The sequence below is a fragment of the Fomitopsis serialis genome (genome assembly GCF_022376445.1).
Source record: "Fomitopsis serialis strain Sig1Antser10 chromosome Unknown B0H18scaffold_31, whole genome shotgun sequence".
NCBI lineage: Eukaryota > Fungi > Basidiomycota > Agaricomycetes > Polyporales > Fomitopsidaceae > Fomitopsis > Fomitopsis serialis.
In genome coordinates, this window is record NW_025954991.1 from 151691 (window position 1) to 166257 (window position 14567).

Consider the following 14567-nt stretch of genomic DNA (forward strand, 5'->3'; position numbering starts at 1 on the left):
GTAGACTGACACTGCATTCACTTTAGTGATGATGCCCGAAACTCTACAAGTCATTGAAGCACACATCTATACACCATACTTCACCAATCACCTTCAACGGAACGGAAGGATCTGTCTTCGCCAACACATTGCTACTCAGGCTGATTTGACAGCCATGTCTGGCCAGCTCCCCAACCCGGCAATATTGGCATATGCATAGCGATGAACTACATGTTACAAGGTATCGGTATTTGGATTCGTCGGCTTTACGATAGGGTGTGTGGAGATTAGTTGGGATGTCCGTAAGTACAATTAGTCGTCAGGTCGTTACTGCTTGGTATACTGTTATGCTGATGTCCGTTCTGCAGTCCATTCTCGGTTATAAATGTACTGGTGTCCGTCGTTCCAATGTTCTGGTGTCGACCGGATGCACTGGACTGGATGACGCGCTTCACGCGGCGGTGGCGACGACTTGGGCGTAGGATGGCGCGAGATCGTGCTCATCCTCAAGGGTGACGTGTTCCCAAGGCTCGTCGACCTCCGGCAGGGGAGGTGCATGGTCGTCGAGAGCGATGACGGAGCGGACCTTGGGGACGACTTCAAAGTCCTCCGCTACAACACCCACGAAGGTCATCAGCACAGGCACCGCGCACACCAGCAAGCTTATCTGACCTTTGCGCTTGTGGAGTTTGGCAGGCTTGATGAAGGCCTCCAGGCTTATCTGCTGCGACGCGCTGACGTCCAGATCCGCAGTGCCAGCGGGGTCCTCGCCGAGCTCTGCCTGCGAGGCAGCCAGCGGGTAGCTCTCGCCGTCGCCGTCGCGCTCCTCCACGTCCTCCGCGCCCGTCACGTCGACCTTCCGAGCATGACCGGAGTGTGTCGGCCTCACAGCGCGCGGTGCAGCGCCGCCGCGCCTCTTGCGCTCCTTCCGCTCCCGCATGCGCTCCGTGTCCGCCGCCCGCCTTGTGCGCTGCCGGCCGTGCTCGAACTCGCGGACGGCCTTGAGGACCGCGGGTGACGATGTGTCGGTCTCGGGTCCTCCTGGGGCGGGTGGCTGCTCGCCGTTGCGCTGGGCCTTGAGCGCGCTGACGGGTGTGACGTGGGCGGGCCCGACACCCCTGAGCTTGGTGCGGGTCGCGCTGTTGTTGTTGGTGAGGGCAGGCATCGTGTGTGAGGTGCGAGGGGGATGTAAGTAAGGGTACGAGAGAGGCTTCACTGAGGGCGAGGTGCTAAGTAGTGAGAGTGGCGATGGTGGTGGTGCGAGTCAGGACTGGGACGGTGCGAGCCGAGCAAGTCATGGCGCGGACGCGGTACCACTCGCGGTGGCGCTGGGGACTGGTGCTGGAGTGCCTGGGAAGGGCGATAACGACTGACACGGTATCGTCTGTCCCCGTGCCAGTGCCAGCTGCAGAGGCGGCGAGTCGGCCTTCTCCTTTCGGGTCCCTCGCCCCCGCCCCTGCAGCGCTTGCCACAAACAACGCGTCAACAACGCGCTGTGCATACGCGTTACGCAGCAGACGCTCGACTCGCGTGTTACGCAGTTCTAGCTCTAGTTCATGTCCCTCTACATAGTGCGTACCGCGGCGGCGAGCTCTCGCAGGGATGTCGTGCACGTTCCTGTGCTAGCATCACAATTATGCGCAGCCTCCGAAGGTGGCCCGGGATCGAGTCAGGGGCGAGTCGCTCGGCTGATTAGACAATGTGCATGTCAACCAATAGGAGTATGTGAGTATATGACTCGTAGGCACCGACATCTCTGGAGTATATGGTCTACAGGTCATGTCGGGCCCGTTTCTTTGTCACAACTACTTACAGACCCCTCCTCATGTCAGCGCAAGTGGAACAGAGAGCGGCGGAGACCACGCAAAACACTCTTTCTCGCGCCATCCCTACACATTACTTGCAAGCTGAATAACGTACATCGCTGGTGGCTACACTATGATACTGAAGTCCTTACAGAGAGCGAGACTACTAGAGGTATTCGTACAGTACATACACTACAATGCAGATGAGACAATGTTCGAGACGAGAAACCGTCATCGAGAGGGGAGGCGATTGGGTGATGGTATGCAAACGTACGATAACTCGCTCTGGTATCGAGCATGATGTGCATAGCGAACTCAGGCGACAGAGGCACTTGGCCCTTCGCCAGAGTTGTGGACGAGAATGCTCGCTCGCTCATCATGCTCACCTTAATCGGAATCGTCACCTCGCTTGCGCTTTGCGAGTAGACTTTTCTGTAGCAATGCGAAGCGCTCCTCCAATTCCGAGTCCTCCAGCTCCACCTTATGCTCGAGGCCTTGCGCCTCGCTTCTATCGACTGACTGGTCATATGCGTCCTGGAGCCGTATGGTAATTGCACCGATAAGCCGGTCGGCTGCCGTTCCACGAACCCTCCTGGATTGCTTGAAGAAGCGAGGAATGAAGTCCTTGAAGCCGTTCTCGCCGGGTTTCGCAGCAAAGCCACATAGTTTTGAGCTCTTGCATCCACTCGAGAATCTTGTCTGCAGAGTTGTCATGAAGTGTGTTGATCACGCTCTCCGGATCCCACGTCTCGGGGCGCGACCAGACGTCCGCTAGCATTGCTAGCATTCTCTTGTAATCATCCACACCATCTCCAAGAACTCGCGCCGCTTGTGCTCGCCGTCCTCGTCGTACTTCTGGTTGATCTCCTGAATAGAGATTTGAGAGTTGTCAGTGTGTAGCAACAAAGTAAGAGGACTTACAATCGCATACTCCGTCTCGATCCACTGTTTCATGGTCCAGCATTCCGCGACTGCGGTCCTCAGCGTTTCCACTGCATGTGGCTTGTGTATAGGGACATGAATCCAACACGCGCGAACAGGGCCGAAGAAGGCCACCTCATCCTGGCTGTCACAGCTTTAGGAGCCACCCATGGACCACTCCCGGAGATCAGCCGCGCGGTCTGATTCGTGCTTCATGCGTTGGAACGCCTCCTCGTCGACTTTGAGCTCCTCGACGAGATACGGGTGACAACCCGGGCTCTTCCATTCTGAAGTGTTGTGCTTCCCTTCGAACAGTTCCTCGACGTTGAAGCATTGACCATCGGTCAGTACGAGTCTCTGGTGGACGTCATGCGGCTGCCGTCCATCTTCATGCCGTAGGATTTGTCGACAATATCCAACAGCTGATGCTGCATGAGTTTATTGATGGCGCCAACGATGCTGTGACTTTACCTTGCTGATCGCACCCTCCTTTCCCAGAGTCTCCTTGCCCACGGTTTTATAGGGTCCCTGCGACTTTGCCGTTCGCTCACTGACGTCATGATCATCTTGCCATCGACTGAAACCCCCGCAGAAGGTCCGGAATCTTCTTGTCCTTGCCGCCGCCAGGTCTGAGCGTCACAAAATCTAAGGCCTTTACTCTGATGTGCAAGATGCTCCGGAGTGACTCTGGTGCGCAAACCGCGTGCACCACAGTTCATGATCCACTTCCTTGAGGAGCGCAGTGATTTGATCGTGTACGTTGGTGGTTGTCGTCGTCGTCAGAGTGTGCTTCTCCTGGTCATACTCGACCTGTACGGGACGTGTTCAGTGAGATCCGTGGGCGGTTAGCAATGTCATGCACACTCACTGAAACCTATTCAGGTCGTTGTTCTCCTCGTACCACTCTATAAGTTGTTCCCACTCGACCTGAGTATAGTCCGTAACCGTCTGTGCGGACTGGATGTGAGACACTGCAGTTGGGACGACACAAAACTTTCAATGTCGCCTTTGATGCAGGGGAAATCGGAAAAGCGATCACCAAAAGCCTTACAGACGAATTTGGGGTATTCCTCTTCTTCGTCTTTGGGGGTAGATTTCGTCGGTCAAGGGATGGCCTCCGAGTAAGTATTGTTCCCGGTGTGGTAGCCTTCCCCCCGGGCCCCTAGCGCTTGCAACAAACAACGCGTAAACAACGCGCTGTGCATGCGCGTTGCGTACTAGACGCTCGGCTTGTTCTGCAGTTCGAGACCACTGGCCAGCTACTTACTGAACATGGTTGTTGAGCCTCTACAAACCATCGACGCAGGGGGCTCTCGCGGAATGACCCACTCCCTCTGTGTATGTTCTTGTGCTAGCATCAAGTTCTGTGCTGCCTCAGGTATTAGGAGGTATGATACATAGTAACCCACCGGGGACCGAGTCAGCGTCGAGTCACGGCGCGGATTCGAGCAGTCTGCATGTCGACCAATAGGAATGTTATACGAGTAGCACTGACATTCAACGAGTCTTTCTTGCAACGCACGGTCTAGATCATGTCGGGCCCGTTTCTTTGTCAAAGCTACTCACAGATCCCTCATTATGTCAGCGTAAGTCGTAATAGCATGGGACCAGCACGAAGAGCAGCGGAATACCTCATTCTTGCACCATCCCTGCCTAGGCTTGCAAATGCAACCTCAACGTACAGGTCGCAACGAAGGCGCCATCTGAATCTACGTTCCACTGCCAGAACAGCTGGCCGGAAGGCAGAGAGGAGTAGCAGTGAGCAGACAAAGTACAATCTATATATTCGCAGCACTTCTCATCCTACACTCGAAAAATACACGTCAGCTTCGTCACGATGCATTCAATGCTTTTCCTTCGTCACTGCAGCGTTCACTTAAGGAGCGCCGGCGCGGTGCGGCCCTGCGACAGGCCCTTCTCGCCCGCGAACACGCCGTTGCCGATTTCCTCCTCAATGCGGAGCAGCTGGTTGTACTTCGCGACACGCTCGCTGCGCGCGGGCGCACCCGTCTTGATCTGGCCGACGCCGAGCGCGACGACGAGGTCCGCGATGAGCGTGTTCTCCGTCTCGCCGCTCCGATGCGAGACCATGACGCCCCACCCGTCCGACTGCGCGAGCTGCGCGGCCTGGATCGACTCGGAGATCGTGCCGATTTGGTTCACCTGCGCGAGGCGGCGTCAGGCACGTTCGTCTGTGTCACCGAAATGGAGGTAACGGAGGACGCTTACCTTGAGCAGGAGACCGTTGCAGGCCTTCTTCTCGATGGCCGTCTTGATGCGGAGCGGGTTCGTGACGGTCAAGTCGTCGCCGACGATCTGGATACCGCTGTTCGCGGTGAAGTGGGTCCACGCCTCCCAGTCGTCCTGGTCGAAGGGGTCCTCGATCGAGACGATCGGGTACTTCTTCACGTAGCCGAGATAGAGGTCCGCGAGCTCCTTGCCCGAGATCCACTTCGTCGGGTCCGAGTTGGGGTTCTTGAAGTCGAGGTCGTACTTGCCCTCCTTGTAGAACTCGGACGAGGCCACGTCGAGCGCGATCTTGATCTTGCCCTCGTAGCCCGCCTTCTTGATCGCCTCGGAGAGCAGCTCGAGCGACTCCTCCGCGCCAGAGACGTTGGGTGCGAAGCCTCCCTCGTCACCGACGTTGACGGCTGTGCGAGAGCCGTGAGACGCGAAAAGAGACGCTCAATGCGCGATGCGTACCGTCAATGCCGTACTTCGCGCTGATGACCTTCTTGAGGGTGTGGTACGTCTCCGAACCAATCTTCAACGCCTCAGTGAAGCTGGTTGCGCCAGTGGGGAGCAGCATGAACTCCTGGAAAGCGAGCTTGTTGCCCGCGTGCGAACCACCGTTGATGACGTTGAATGCCGGGACAGGGAGGACGAACGGCGGCTTGACGCCTGCGAGGTCAGCGAGGTGCTGGTAGAGGGGGACGCCCTTCTCGGAGGCGCCAGCCATGGAGACGGCGATAGAGACACCTAGGATGGCGTTCGCGCCGAGCTTGCCCTTGTTGGGGGTGCCGTCGAGCTTGATGAGGAAGTCGTCAATCTCCTTCTGGGAGGTGACCTTCAGGCCGGCCTTGATCAGCTCGGGGGCGATAATGTCGTTGACGTTGGCAACGGCCTTTGCGACACCTGTGGGTGCATCAGAGAGGGGAACACAACGGGACAGAATGAACTCACCCTTGCCGACGTAGTTCGCCTTGTCGCCATCCCGAAGCTCAACAGCCTCGTGAACACCAGTGGAGGCACCAGACGGCACCGATGCACGGAAGAGGCCTACATAAGTGAGGCACACACGTTATGATAACAGCCTGACAGAACTGAGTGGCACTGTACGCGTACCCTTCGCGGTGAAGAGGTCGACCTCGACGGTAGGGTTACCGCGGGAGTCGAAGATCTACGCGATGATAAGGTCTGAACGTCCGCAAGCAGGCACGCGGGGGCGAGCTCGGAAGCGTACCTGGCGGGCGTGGATTTTGGAGATGGACATGGTTGTGTGGTGGGTGGGAGGAGGATGGGCGCGTTGGGGAGGGCGAGGAGAGGGATTTATGGGTTTGTGTGGGCGCCCACGTGCTACCCAGGTCCTCCTGCTAGGATCCACGGCCGGCGGGCGACTCTGTCCATACACTCATCGATGCGCACATCGATCTCGCCCCGACTCGCCGTCCAAGTCGCCCCAGCGGGACTCGCCTTTGCACCAGCCCACGACTCTACCCCAGATCCAGGCGTGCCTCGTACCATCTCCTCCTCGCCATAATACCACGCGCGCGCAACCAATTACAGGCGCGTTCTACCAACTTCTAGTGACCCGCGTACGTCCTTCTCTTATGTGTTCATCGCCTCATAGCCTGGTTCCAGCCACCATGGCATTAAGGCGCGTCGCTGCTCTCGCCCGGTCAACTCAGGTTCTTCTGCGCGGTAGCCAATCCATGCGTGTCCCGCGCTCCGCCCGCTTGAACACTTCGTCGGCCGTCCACTCAAAGTCCACGCACTCTTTGACCCGCGCTCCGGCGTGCGGACATACTGCAAGAAGCTTTTTGGAAGAACGTTTCTCGTACCCATTTGACATCAGCCCACTTCGAAATCTCCATGCAGTTAATGGGCGCCGGACACCACCATCACCGTACGGCAGGTCTTAGGCACGGACACCACGGAGTAGCTGTGCGTATCGTTCACGTTGAATGTTCTACAGCCAAGTACTTAATGATAAAGGGGGACGAACGCTGTGCGTTCTCAGGTCGTGACTGTATGACACACCTGGTGAGAGCGGTGAGCAATCGCACCTGGTTGTATTTCTCAACGTCGGCCGCAACTGTGCGACGCTTTCGTATTGGCAGCTGCACTGAACGCCGAGGCATGTTTCGGCAAGTGTCTCTTCCGGACTCGGATTCGTCATTGAAATTCCATGCGAGACCGACGGTAACGGTTCTCACTCACCTGGTCCTGATAGCATAGGTCTCCATTGCTCTTGGTTGAGCAGGAGGCACTGTATGCAGATGAAACGACATTCATCACGAAGGGAGGGTCCGCCCGTTTATGAACCTACGTGTGGCCTGAATCCATACGCTACCTCTCTATACACTAGCACGAGCTGACCGGGTTACCACATCTATCGAGCGAGTAGCAAGAACTCACAGACCGTAGATCTGGAAGTGTGTATAGCTGTGGTCGAAACAATGGCATGGCACGTACGCATGCCCCAAGCATGCCCTCAGTGTCATGTCAAATGCAAGAGCTTGTGCAAGAGCAAGCTGATCTTGAGCGCTTGAGCAGTTGTCGACGCCCGGTGCGCGCCTAAGCGGAGCGCCCGCCATCGAATCTCGGAGCGCTCATTCCGCCCTAATCCGGCAAGCCGCGATCGAGCACGCTTTTTCACCGGCCGCGGGGCAAGCAAGGTCGACCTCAACGCACACCCTATCCACCACCGCCGTCACATCGCCCGCCATGGCACCCTCTAAAAAGGCACCTGCATCCTCCAAGGCGCGGTCATCCTCCTCGGCCGAGCCCCACCTCAAGAAAGTCAAGGGCGAGAACTTCTACCGCAATGCGAAGGCGTCTCGCGCTCAAGATGCTCAACGGCGGCAAGGCCGTGCGCGACAAGGACGGCAAGATCATCCAGGCCGCGGCCTTCCAGAAGGGGAGGACGAGACGTTGCCGGGCAGGGTGCAGCCTGACAGACGGTGGTTCGGTGCGTGGTCTTCATTTGTGCGGGTGGATAGACGAGGCTGAGGGACAGTGGGATGTAGGCAACACGAGGGTCATCTCGCAGACCGCGCTGGACCACTTCAGGACGAGTTTGTCGGGGAGGCAGAGTGACCCGTACTCGGTCCTTCTGCGAAGGAACAAGCTGCCTATGGCACTCCTAGACGACGCGCAAAATCGAATGTCCGCAAGGTATGTCATTTTGAGGAATTGTACCGTGTCTCTTACTGAGCAACATATTCATTGCTTAACAGCGATCACACATCGTGGAGACCGAGCCCTTCAAAGAGACGTTCGGACCGAAGGCTCAGCGCAAAAAGCCAAGACTCGATGTCGGCACGTTCGAAGAGCTCGTTAAGCAGGGCGACGTGGCGGCTAACGAGGCTGAGGCTGCAAAAAGCGAAGGTCAAGAGGGAGGTTCAGGTTGGTCGTTTGGTTTCTCAATCGATTGTTTGCTGAGCCCTTCATACAGAGCCCGTTGCATCGACTTCCTCGGACTTCCACACACATGCAGATATCATTGAGCCCATTTACGCCAAGGGCACCTCTCGCCGGATATACGGCGAGCTTTACAAAGTCATCGACTCCTCCGACGTCATCCTCCACATCCTCGACGCCCGCGACCCTATGGGCACCCTCTGCGAGTCCGTGCTCGAGTTCATCCGCAAGGAGAAGGCACACAAGCAGGTCGTGCTCATCATCAACAAATGTGACCTCGTGCCCAACTGGGTGACCGCGCGGTACATCCAGCACCTCACCCCGCGCTACCCCACGCTCGCCTTCCACGCGTCGCCGAACCACTCCTTCGGGAAGGGCTCGCTGATCCAGCTCCTCCGCCAGTTCTCGCAGCTCCACTCCGACAAGAAGCAGATCTCCGTCGGCTTCGTCGGCTATCCGAACGTCGGCAAGAGCAGCGTCATCAACACGCTCAAGAGCGGCAAGGTCTGCACCGTCGCGCCCGTCCCCGGCGAGACGAAGGTGTGGCAGTACATCACGCTCACCAAGCGCATCTACCTCATCGACTGCCCCGGCATCGTTCCCACGTCCGCAAGGACTCGCAGACGTCCACCGTCCTCAAGGGCGTCGTCCGCGTCGAGGCACTCGCCACGCCCTCGGAGCACATCCCCGCGCTCATGGCGCGCGTCAAGCCCGTGTACCTGTCGCGCACGTACAATGTGCCCCTCCCGGACCCTGACGATCCGTCGAAAGGGTGGGAGCCGGAGGCGCTCCTTGACAAGCTCGGGCGGATGAAGGGGCGCCTGCTGAAGGGCGGCGAACCCGATCACGAGGCGGTCGCGAAGATCCTGCTGAGCGACTGGGTCCGCGGCCGGATACCGTTCTTTGTGTCCCCGCCGGAAGGCCGGACAGCTTGAACGAGGCGGAGGCGAAGAAGGCGAAGAGGATGGCCGCGGAGAGCAAGGGGAAGCAGAAGGCGGAGAGGCAGGTAGGTGTGAAGCAGAACTTGGGGAGCATCATGCAGAAGAATACATTTGTGGGAGAGGACGTGCGGCCGCTGGAGGTGGAAGATGAGGCTGGTGTGGACGGTGGTGCCGAGGATGATGAGGGAGAGGCCGAGGATGATGTGGAGGACGGAGTGGCTGGAGACGAGGATGGAAAGGAGCTCGGTTGGAATGATGTCTTCAAAGGGGACTCGACGGCGAGCATAGAAGAAACGGCGACACCCTCTTCAGAGGTAGAGGACGAGGAAGAGGAATGGGGTCAGTGTCCCTCACCCCCGCTTCTTTCCTCGTACGTTCTGACGCCCTCCCCCCATCTAGGTGGTATACAAGATGGAGACGAGGACGAGGAGAGGGAGAGGGAGAAGAGAAGCCAAAGAAGGATGGTCGTATGACGACGAACAAGGTATGTGATCCTCCCGTGTTGCAAGAGGCTACTTGCTTACGTTCGCAAACAGCGCAAAGCAACGAACTTCTACTCGTCCTCCAATGTCAAGAATAAGAACAGACACAAGGCCGCGCTCATGAAGTCGCTGCCGACTGGCAAGCGTGCCGGTGGGACTCGCGGCCGTAGATCATGATATGTTGGTAAACTGTCAGTCTCTTGGAATGGCACTGCATGCTATGGCCGTCTCAGTCGCGGCTACTCATTACCTGAACCAGTCAAAACTAGCAAGATCTCCGTGACCTGTTCATCTAAAGACATCCTACTTCTCTCGCAGCGTTCCGTCCGAATACTTCGATCACCATGTTCCTGATCCTACGCTCAGGGTCATGGCATTGCTCTAGTCATCATCGACGCTATCGACACGATGACCAGTACATACTGCTCGGCCGCGCAATGCAGGCGCGTACATAGATGTGATATGCACGTCTCACATGCACATCTCACATGCCCTGTCTTGACTCTTCTGGCAGCCCACGTTTTCGAGTATAACCAGAGATACGATGGCATGGCTGTCAAGAAGCATCAGACATGGTCCGAGATAAGTGACGCTTGCTGGACGGTGCAGAGATACATAAAGTACCGGGTTCCACCTGGTAGTGCCTCATCACTTCTCACAAACCACTATCCGATATGTCCGTCGAGACTGTTCCTCTGCCTCTACCGCCCACACTTGATGCGTCGAGTTTGAGTGGTTCGGGAGAGAAGTCAAGGGTGTAGATCCGAGTAGTATTGACCCCAACTCGGAGCAGTTCAAGGAGATTGAGCAGCTGCTGTACAAGGTGTCCAGACTGAGTGCTCATGCACACTGCGTGGTGGCTTCACTCTAACATACCGTATCTAGCACAGCATCCTTGTGTTCAGGAATGCAATCATCAGTCCAGAAAGACAATTTGCCTTAGCGAAGGTGAGCACGCATCAATCTCTGCTCGGCATGCGGGCCAACATGAACTTGATCGCACGCACCATGACAATGTCAGGCATTTGACCCGACGGCCGAGAACTTCGGACACGGCAACAACAAGATCGAGAAAGACAAACAGAACATCCTCAACCGCACGCTTCGAGGCATCCCCCGCGTTCCGCAGGTGCAGCTCATCGGTAACGGGATCGTCCACGACTATGAGGGCTTCCCCGGAGAAATGCGCCTCGAGCACCCCTCTCATCACACATGGCACAAGACGCACCTTTCCCCTGAAGATGAAGCCGCGGGCTACACGCGCTTCGTGCGATGGCATATGGATGCTGCGTTGTATGACCTCCAACCGCCGAGGGTGACCACCCTCTATGGACGCGTCGTTCCGAAGGGACCGAAGCAGATCGTGCGGTATGACGATGGGACGGGCGACGAGCTGGAGGTGCCGCTCGCTGCGACTGCATATGCGAGTGGCAAGATTATGTTTGAGCTGCTGCCGAGGGAGCTGAAGAGCGTCGCTGTGAGGGGGAGAGTCCAGTACGCGCCGCATCCGTATGTCTGGGTGTCCACTGCGAAGGCGAGGTCAACGGCGTTGGCGATGGAGGCGGAGGGAAAGGAGGTGCCGCTTGACAACTTGCCGCCTTGGGAAGAGTCGAAAATACAGATAACGCCTATGGTGCGTGATGTTTGGGAGATGCTGGGTGGCAGTCGCCAACTTCATATTGGATTCGCAGCTGTGGAAGAACCCGGTGACCGGCGATCTGCATTTCCAAGTGCACCCGTATTGCGTGGCGGAAGTCTTCATAGATGCACTACCGGAAGGCACCAGTAGAGATGACGCTCTGTACCCAGACGGGGCGCACCTCACTGACTTGCAGGAAGTACGAGACTTGCTGTACAAGATGCAAAGGCCAGCCATCTCGCCGCAGGTGCGCGTCATGTCATGACATCGCAGTATTCTGGACGTGGCTGATGATCTTGTTTGCAGTTTGTGTACCCACATGACTGGTGAGTTGCTATAGTAGAAATCACGGCTTCCTGTGACATCCAACTCACCTTGACCCAGGCATGAGAACGACTTGATTGTCTTCCACAACCGCGGGGTTATGCACTCAGTGACCGGGACACTGCAGCCTGATCAAGTGCGCGCATACCACCAATGTAATCTTGCCGCGTCGGACAGTCCTGTTGGCCCAGATGAAGAAGACATGCAAAAGTGGGTGTAGGTGTTTGCGTTGAGGTCACTTAAACAAAAAGCGCTGCAATGTATAATGAGAGTGGTATTTACTCAGAAGCACAGAGAGTGCATGGCCTGTTCAGCAGTGATCACCTCGGTAACAGGGTTCAACGTTCAACGGGCAGCTGGCACCAGGCGCTCAATTCGGGAGGCTGGTAGCACGTGTTGTGCCCCCCTGCCAAAACGGGAAAGCCGACAGGTCGAATTTGAACAGCCATGCCTCGCGAGTCGCAAACACAGCTTCAACTCGCCCAACGTCTGAGCCGTCTCTTAGCTTGTCCTCGCATTGCAGTTTGCCGACCACGACCTCTGACGCACGGCAAAGATTTGTGCCCGCGACGGCGCACCTGCTCATCGATGAACGCGTCTAGCAGTACCGTGTCGTTTCCACTAGCAGGGTGGCCACTCAATGTTGCGACGCCCAGAGCTGGCGCGACTGCAATTAGTGATACCGTTGGGATTCCTGCTAAGAAAAGAGGAAGCCCAGGCCTGTTGTGACGGGGATGACTGAGGGTACTTCGTGGCCGTGGACCGCGTCGCTCGGGATGACGGAGTACGAGAGCAAGGAGCAGAGGCACGTCGGTTCTCTTCTATTGCAGCCGTGTTCGGGAATAACCCCGCCTAGACTGCACGACGAGATTGTAGCGTACGCCGCGTACATCAGTTCTACGGTGCAAGAATCTATGCGCGCTCGCAGTCGCGCACGCATTGGGGATGTGTCAGGGACGTTCCCGTTGCACACTCGAGACCTTCGGGAGTACAGCGCACAACCTCTACTTCCCGACGGGTACGCCTGTCTCACGTCCGCACTACACACGAAACTAACACGCATGCATAGCGACATTGATATGGTCATGACCTGCCTTATAAAACGGACCGTGACGCCCGGATCCGAATGCTCTCGCGCTTTCTGGGGCGTTGAAGGACTCACAATAACCCAACGCACGGTCGCACGCAAGGCACGCGTGCCCGTTGTGTCTTTCGAGACGGCACCCGAACTCGGTAAGCTACGCTGCTGCACCTGTCACCGTGCCCACGTACGAAGCTTGACGGAAAGACAGGGTCGTTCAAGTGTGACATCAACATCAGTTCCGTGAGCGGCACTAAGAGTGTTCTGTTCATCGCCGAGTACATGTCTAGCATGCCTGCGCTACGACCCATCATTTTGGTCGTCAAAGCATACCTTCACCGCATACAGCTTGGTTCGGCAGCCTTTGCGGGATTGAACAGCTATGGCGTCATACTCTTGGTGATCAGCTTCCTTCAGGTATCTTCTACGTTGAATATCTTTGTGACTCGATATCTAACTGCCATTAGCGCAACCCAAAGAACTTGCCTTCAGATGATATCACCAAGCCTCTCGAGCGCGAATCCTTAGGACGTCTATTATTGGGCTTCCTCGAGCATTACGGCTTCGACTTCGATTACGCCGATTCCGTCGTGTCCGTAGCAAAAAGTGGCTTGGTCACAAAGGCGAGCAAAGGCTGGGTAGATGAGACCCAGCCAGCTGACCTACTCTCAATCGAAGACCCCGTGAACCCAGGTATGTCGTAGTGCCCGTCGTGTTTGTGGCTACTGTCTAAAAGTGCCTTACTACAGATAATGATGTTGGGAGAGCGGCCTCGAGGATAGAGCAGGTCAGGACAGCCTTCTGCGAGGCGTACAAGGAGCTTCAACTCTATCCTCTTTCTATGGTCCACACGAACGCCCTCGGAACCATTCTTGGTATGTCGCCAGAGGCAAGCATCCGTCCCCGCACAGCCCGAACAGCCACACATACTAAGATACACGGTATTTGACAGGTCGTAGCACGTAGAGAGAAGATCCGCGAGATGGTCGACACCGGCTCTCTCAATCGTGCTTTGCAAGACGTCTGGATCCCCCCGGAGGGCTATGTCCCGCGACGGTCTCGCGATCCGACGCCGCTTAATGGCCACACACCATATCCGCCGCCCCAGTATCAACAACGTCCGTACAGCGGTTTTGGGCATGCCACGGAGCAGTACACCACAGAGCAGTACACCACGGAGCCGTATCCTGATCCATCCTATGGCGCACTACCCCCGCAGCAGAGCCCGTATGAATATGATGCATACGGGCACGGGTATGGTGGAGGAGGACGAGCGAGCGACGGGCACTCTGCCAGCTACGGGGCTGGACAAAGAAAGGGGCGTGCAGGGAAGAGGAGGCCTCCGTAGGTCATTGCTGCTGCTGACCAGTCTACACGTTCGTGACGGACCCTGTACTCTAATCTGGTATCTCTCGTGCAGTATCTCTATGCTCACCTTCGGACCATGTACTGTTCGATAGGCCTTGGAATGACAGTCGACGCCCAGATGTTGTTTATCACCAAGAGGCGTGTCTGGAGGCGGTTCGTCGGGACTTCTATCGTACCCCATTCAACCGTGACAGCGCGTTAACTTGGAGTGCAACGCTGGAGATCCCTAGCAAACTGACTTCGCTCTCATGTGTATGTGAGCCGCAACTTTAATACGGCTGAAGTGTTCTGAGGCATGAAGGGCACCGGTGTGTGGTTCTGGCCAGCATGCTTCGACCACATACATCGCCCCAGCGTCGTGCAAGGATCTTCTCCCTGCAAACC

The 14567-nt window shown here is 56.9% G+C and overlaps 5 protein-coding genes across 5 annotated transcripts; 3 read left to right on the forward strand and 2 right to left on the reverse strand.

Annotated features, from left to right (window-relative positions):
• Window positions 1–430: 430 nt before the first annotated feature.
• Window positions 431–1144, reverse strand: B0H18DRAFT_1118922 (uncharacterized protein; the record flags this gene model as incomplete). Its single annotated transcript, XM_048033868.1, has 2 exons — window positions 431–591; window positions 652–1144. The coding sequence occupies 2 exons, from the start codon at window positions 1142–1144 to the stop codon at window positions 431–433; spliced, it is 654 nt and encodes a 217-aa protein (XP_047893647.1).
• Window positions 1145–4301: 3157 nt separating this feature from the next.
• On the reverse strand, window positions 4302–6198 carry B0H18DRAFT_1166488 (phosphopyruvate hydratase; the record flags this gene model as incomplete). The annotated part of the gene is made up of 6 exons (XM_048035851.1): window positions 4302–4868; window positions 4935–5356; window positions 5409–5840; window positions 5889–5984; window positions 6045–6105; window positions 6169–6198. The coding sequence occupies 6 exons, from the start codon at window positions 6196–6198 to the stop codon at window positions 4578–4580; spliced, it is 1332 nt and encodes a 443-aa protein (XP_047893648.1). The 3' UTR covers window positions 4302–4577.
• A 1454-nt stretch (window positions 6199–7652) lies between these two features.
• On the forward strand, window positions 7653–9948 carry B0H18DRAFT_1085018 (NUC091 domain-containing protein; the record flags this gene model as incomplete). Its single annotated transcript, XM_048031860.1, has 9 exons — window positions 7653–7896; window positions 7955–8106; window positions 8165–8327; window positions 8383–8945; window positions 8972–9255; window positions 9289–9354; window positions 9381–9628; window positions 9721–9773; window positions 9826–9948. The coding sequence occupies 9 exons, from the start codon at window positions 7653–7655 to the stop codon at window positions 9946–9948; spliced, it is 1896 nt and encodes a 631-aa protein (XP_047893649.1).
• A 465-nt stretch (window positions 9949–10413) lies between these two features.
• On the forward strand, window positions 10414–12061 carry B0H18DRAFT_1006040 (Clavaminate synthase-like protein). Its single transcript, XM_048028618.1, has 7 exons — window positions 10414–10497; window positions 10518–10594; window positions 10657–10719; window positions 10793–11404; window positions 11463–11657; window positions 11717–11736; window positions 11795–12061. The coding sequence occupies exons 1-7, from the start codon at window positions 10446–10448 to the stop codon at window positions 11952–11954; spliced, it is 1179 nt and encodes a 392-aa protein (XP_047893650.1). The 5' UTR covers window positions 10414–10445; the 3' UTR covers window positions 11955–12061.
• Window positions 12062–12163: 102 nt separating this feature from the next.
• On the forward strand, window positions 12164–14523 carry B0H18DRAFT_1006042 (uncharacterized protein). Its single transcript, XM_048028619.1, has 10 exons — window positions 12164–12338; window positions 12360–12410; window positions 12437–12539; window positions 12591–12681; window positions 12713–12752; window positions 12890–12967; window positions 13027–13232; window positions 13283–13508; window positions 13565–13704; window positions 13768–14523. Exons 1-10 carry the CDS (start codon window positions 12182–12184, stop codon window positions 14161–14163), a joined length of 1488 nt encoding a protein of 495 aa, XP_047893651.1. The 5' UTR covers window positions 12164–12181; the 3' UTR covers window positions 14164–14523.
• Window positions 14524–14567: the final 44 nt, after the last annotated feature.

What these genes read in the sequence shown, in the direction of transcription:
- B0H18DRAFT_1006040 (XM_048028618.1), top strand. Translation starts at nt 10,446, where the DNA reads ATGTCCGTCGAGACTGTTCCTCTGCCTCTACCGCCCACACTTGATGCG. An exon ending in GACAATTTGCCTTAGCGAAG is followed by an intron (nt 10,720 to 10,792) that starts GTGAGCACGCAT and finishes TGACAATGTCAG; the next exon opens with GCATTTGACCCGACGGCCGA. An exon ending in AAATACAGATAACGCCTATG is followed by an intron (nt 11,405 to 11,462) that starts GTGCGTGATGTT and finishes TTGGATTCGCAG; the next exon opens with CTGTGGAAGAACCCGGTGAC.
- B0H18DRAFT_1006042 (XM_048028619.1), top strand. Translation starts at nt 12,182, where the DNA reads ATGCCTCGCGAGTCGCAAACACAGCTTCAACTCGCCCAACGTCTGAGC. An exon ending in AGCTGGCGCGACTGCAATTA is followed by an intron (nt 12,411 to 12,436) that starts GTGATACCGTTG and finishes ATTCCTGCTAAG; the next exon opens with AAAAGAGGAAGCCCAGGCCT. An exon ending in TACGAGAGCAAGGAGCAGAG is followed by an intron (nt 12,540 to 12,590) that starts GCACGTCGGTTC and finishes AACCCCGCCTAG; the next exon opens with ACTGCACGACGAGATTGTAG.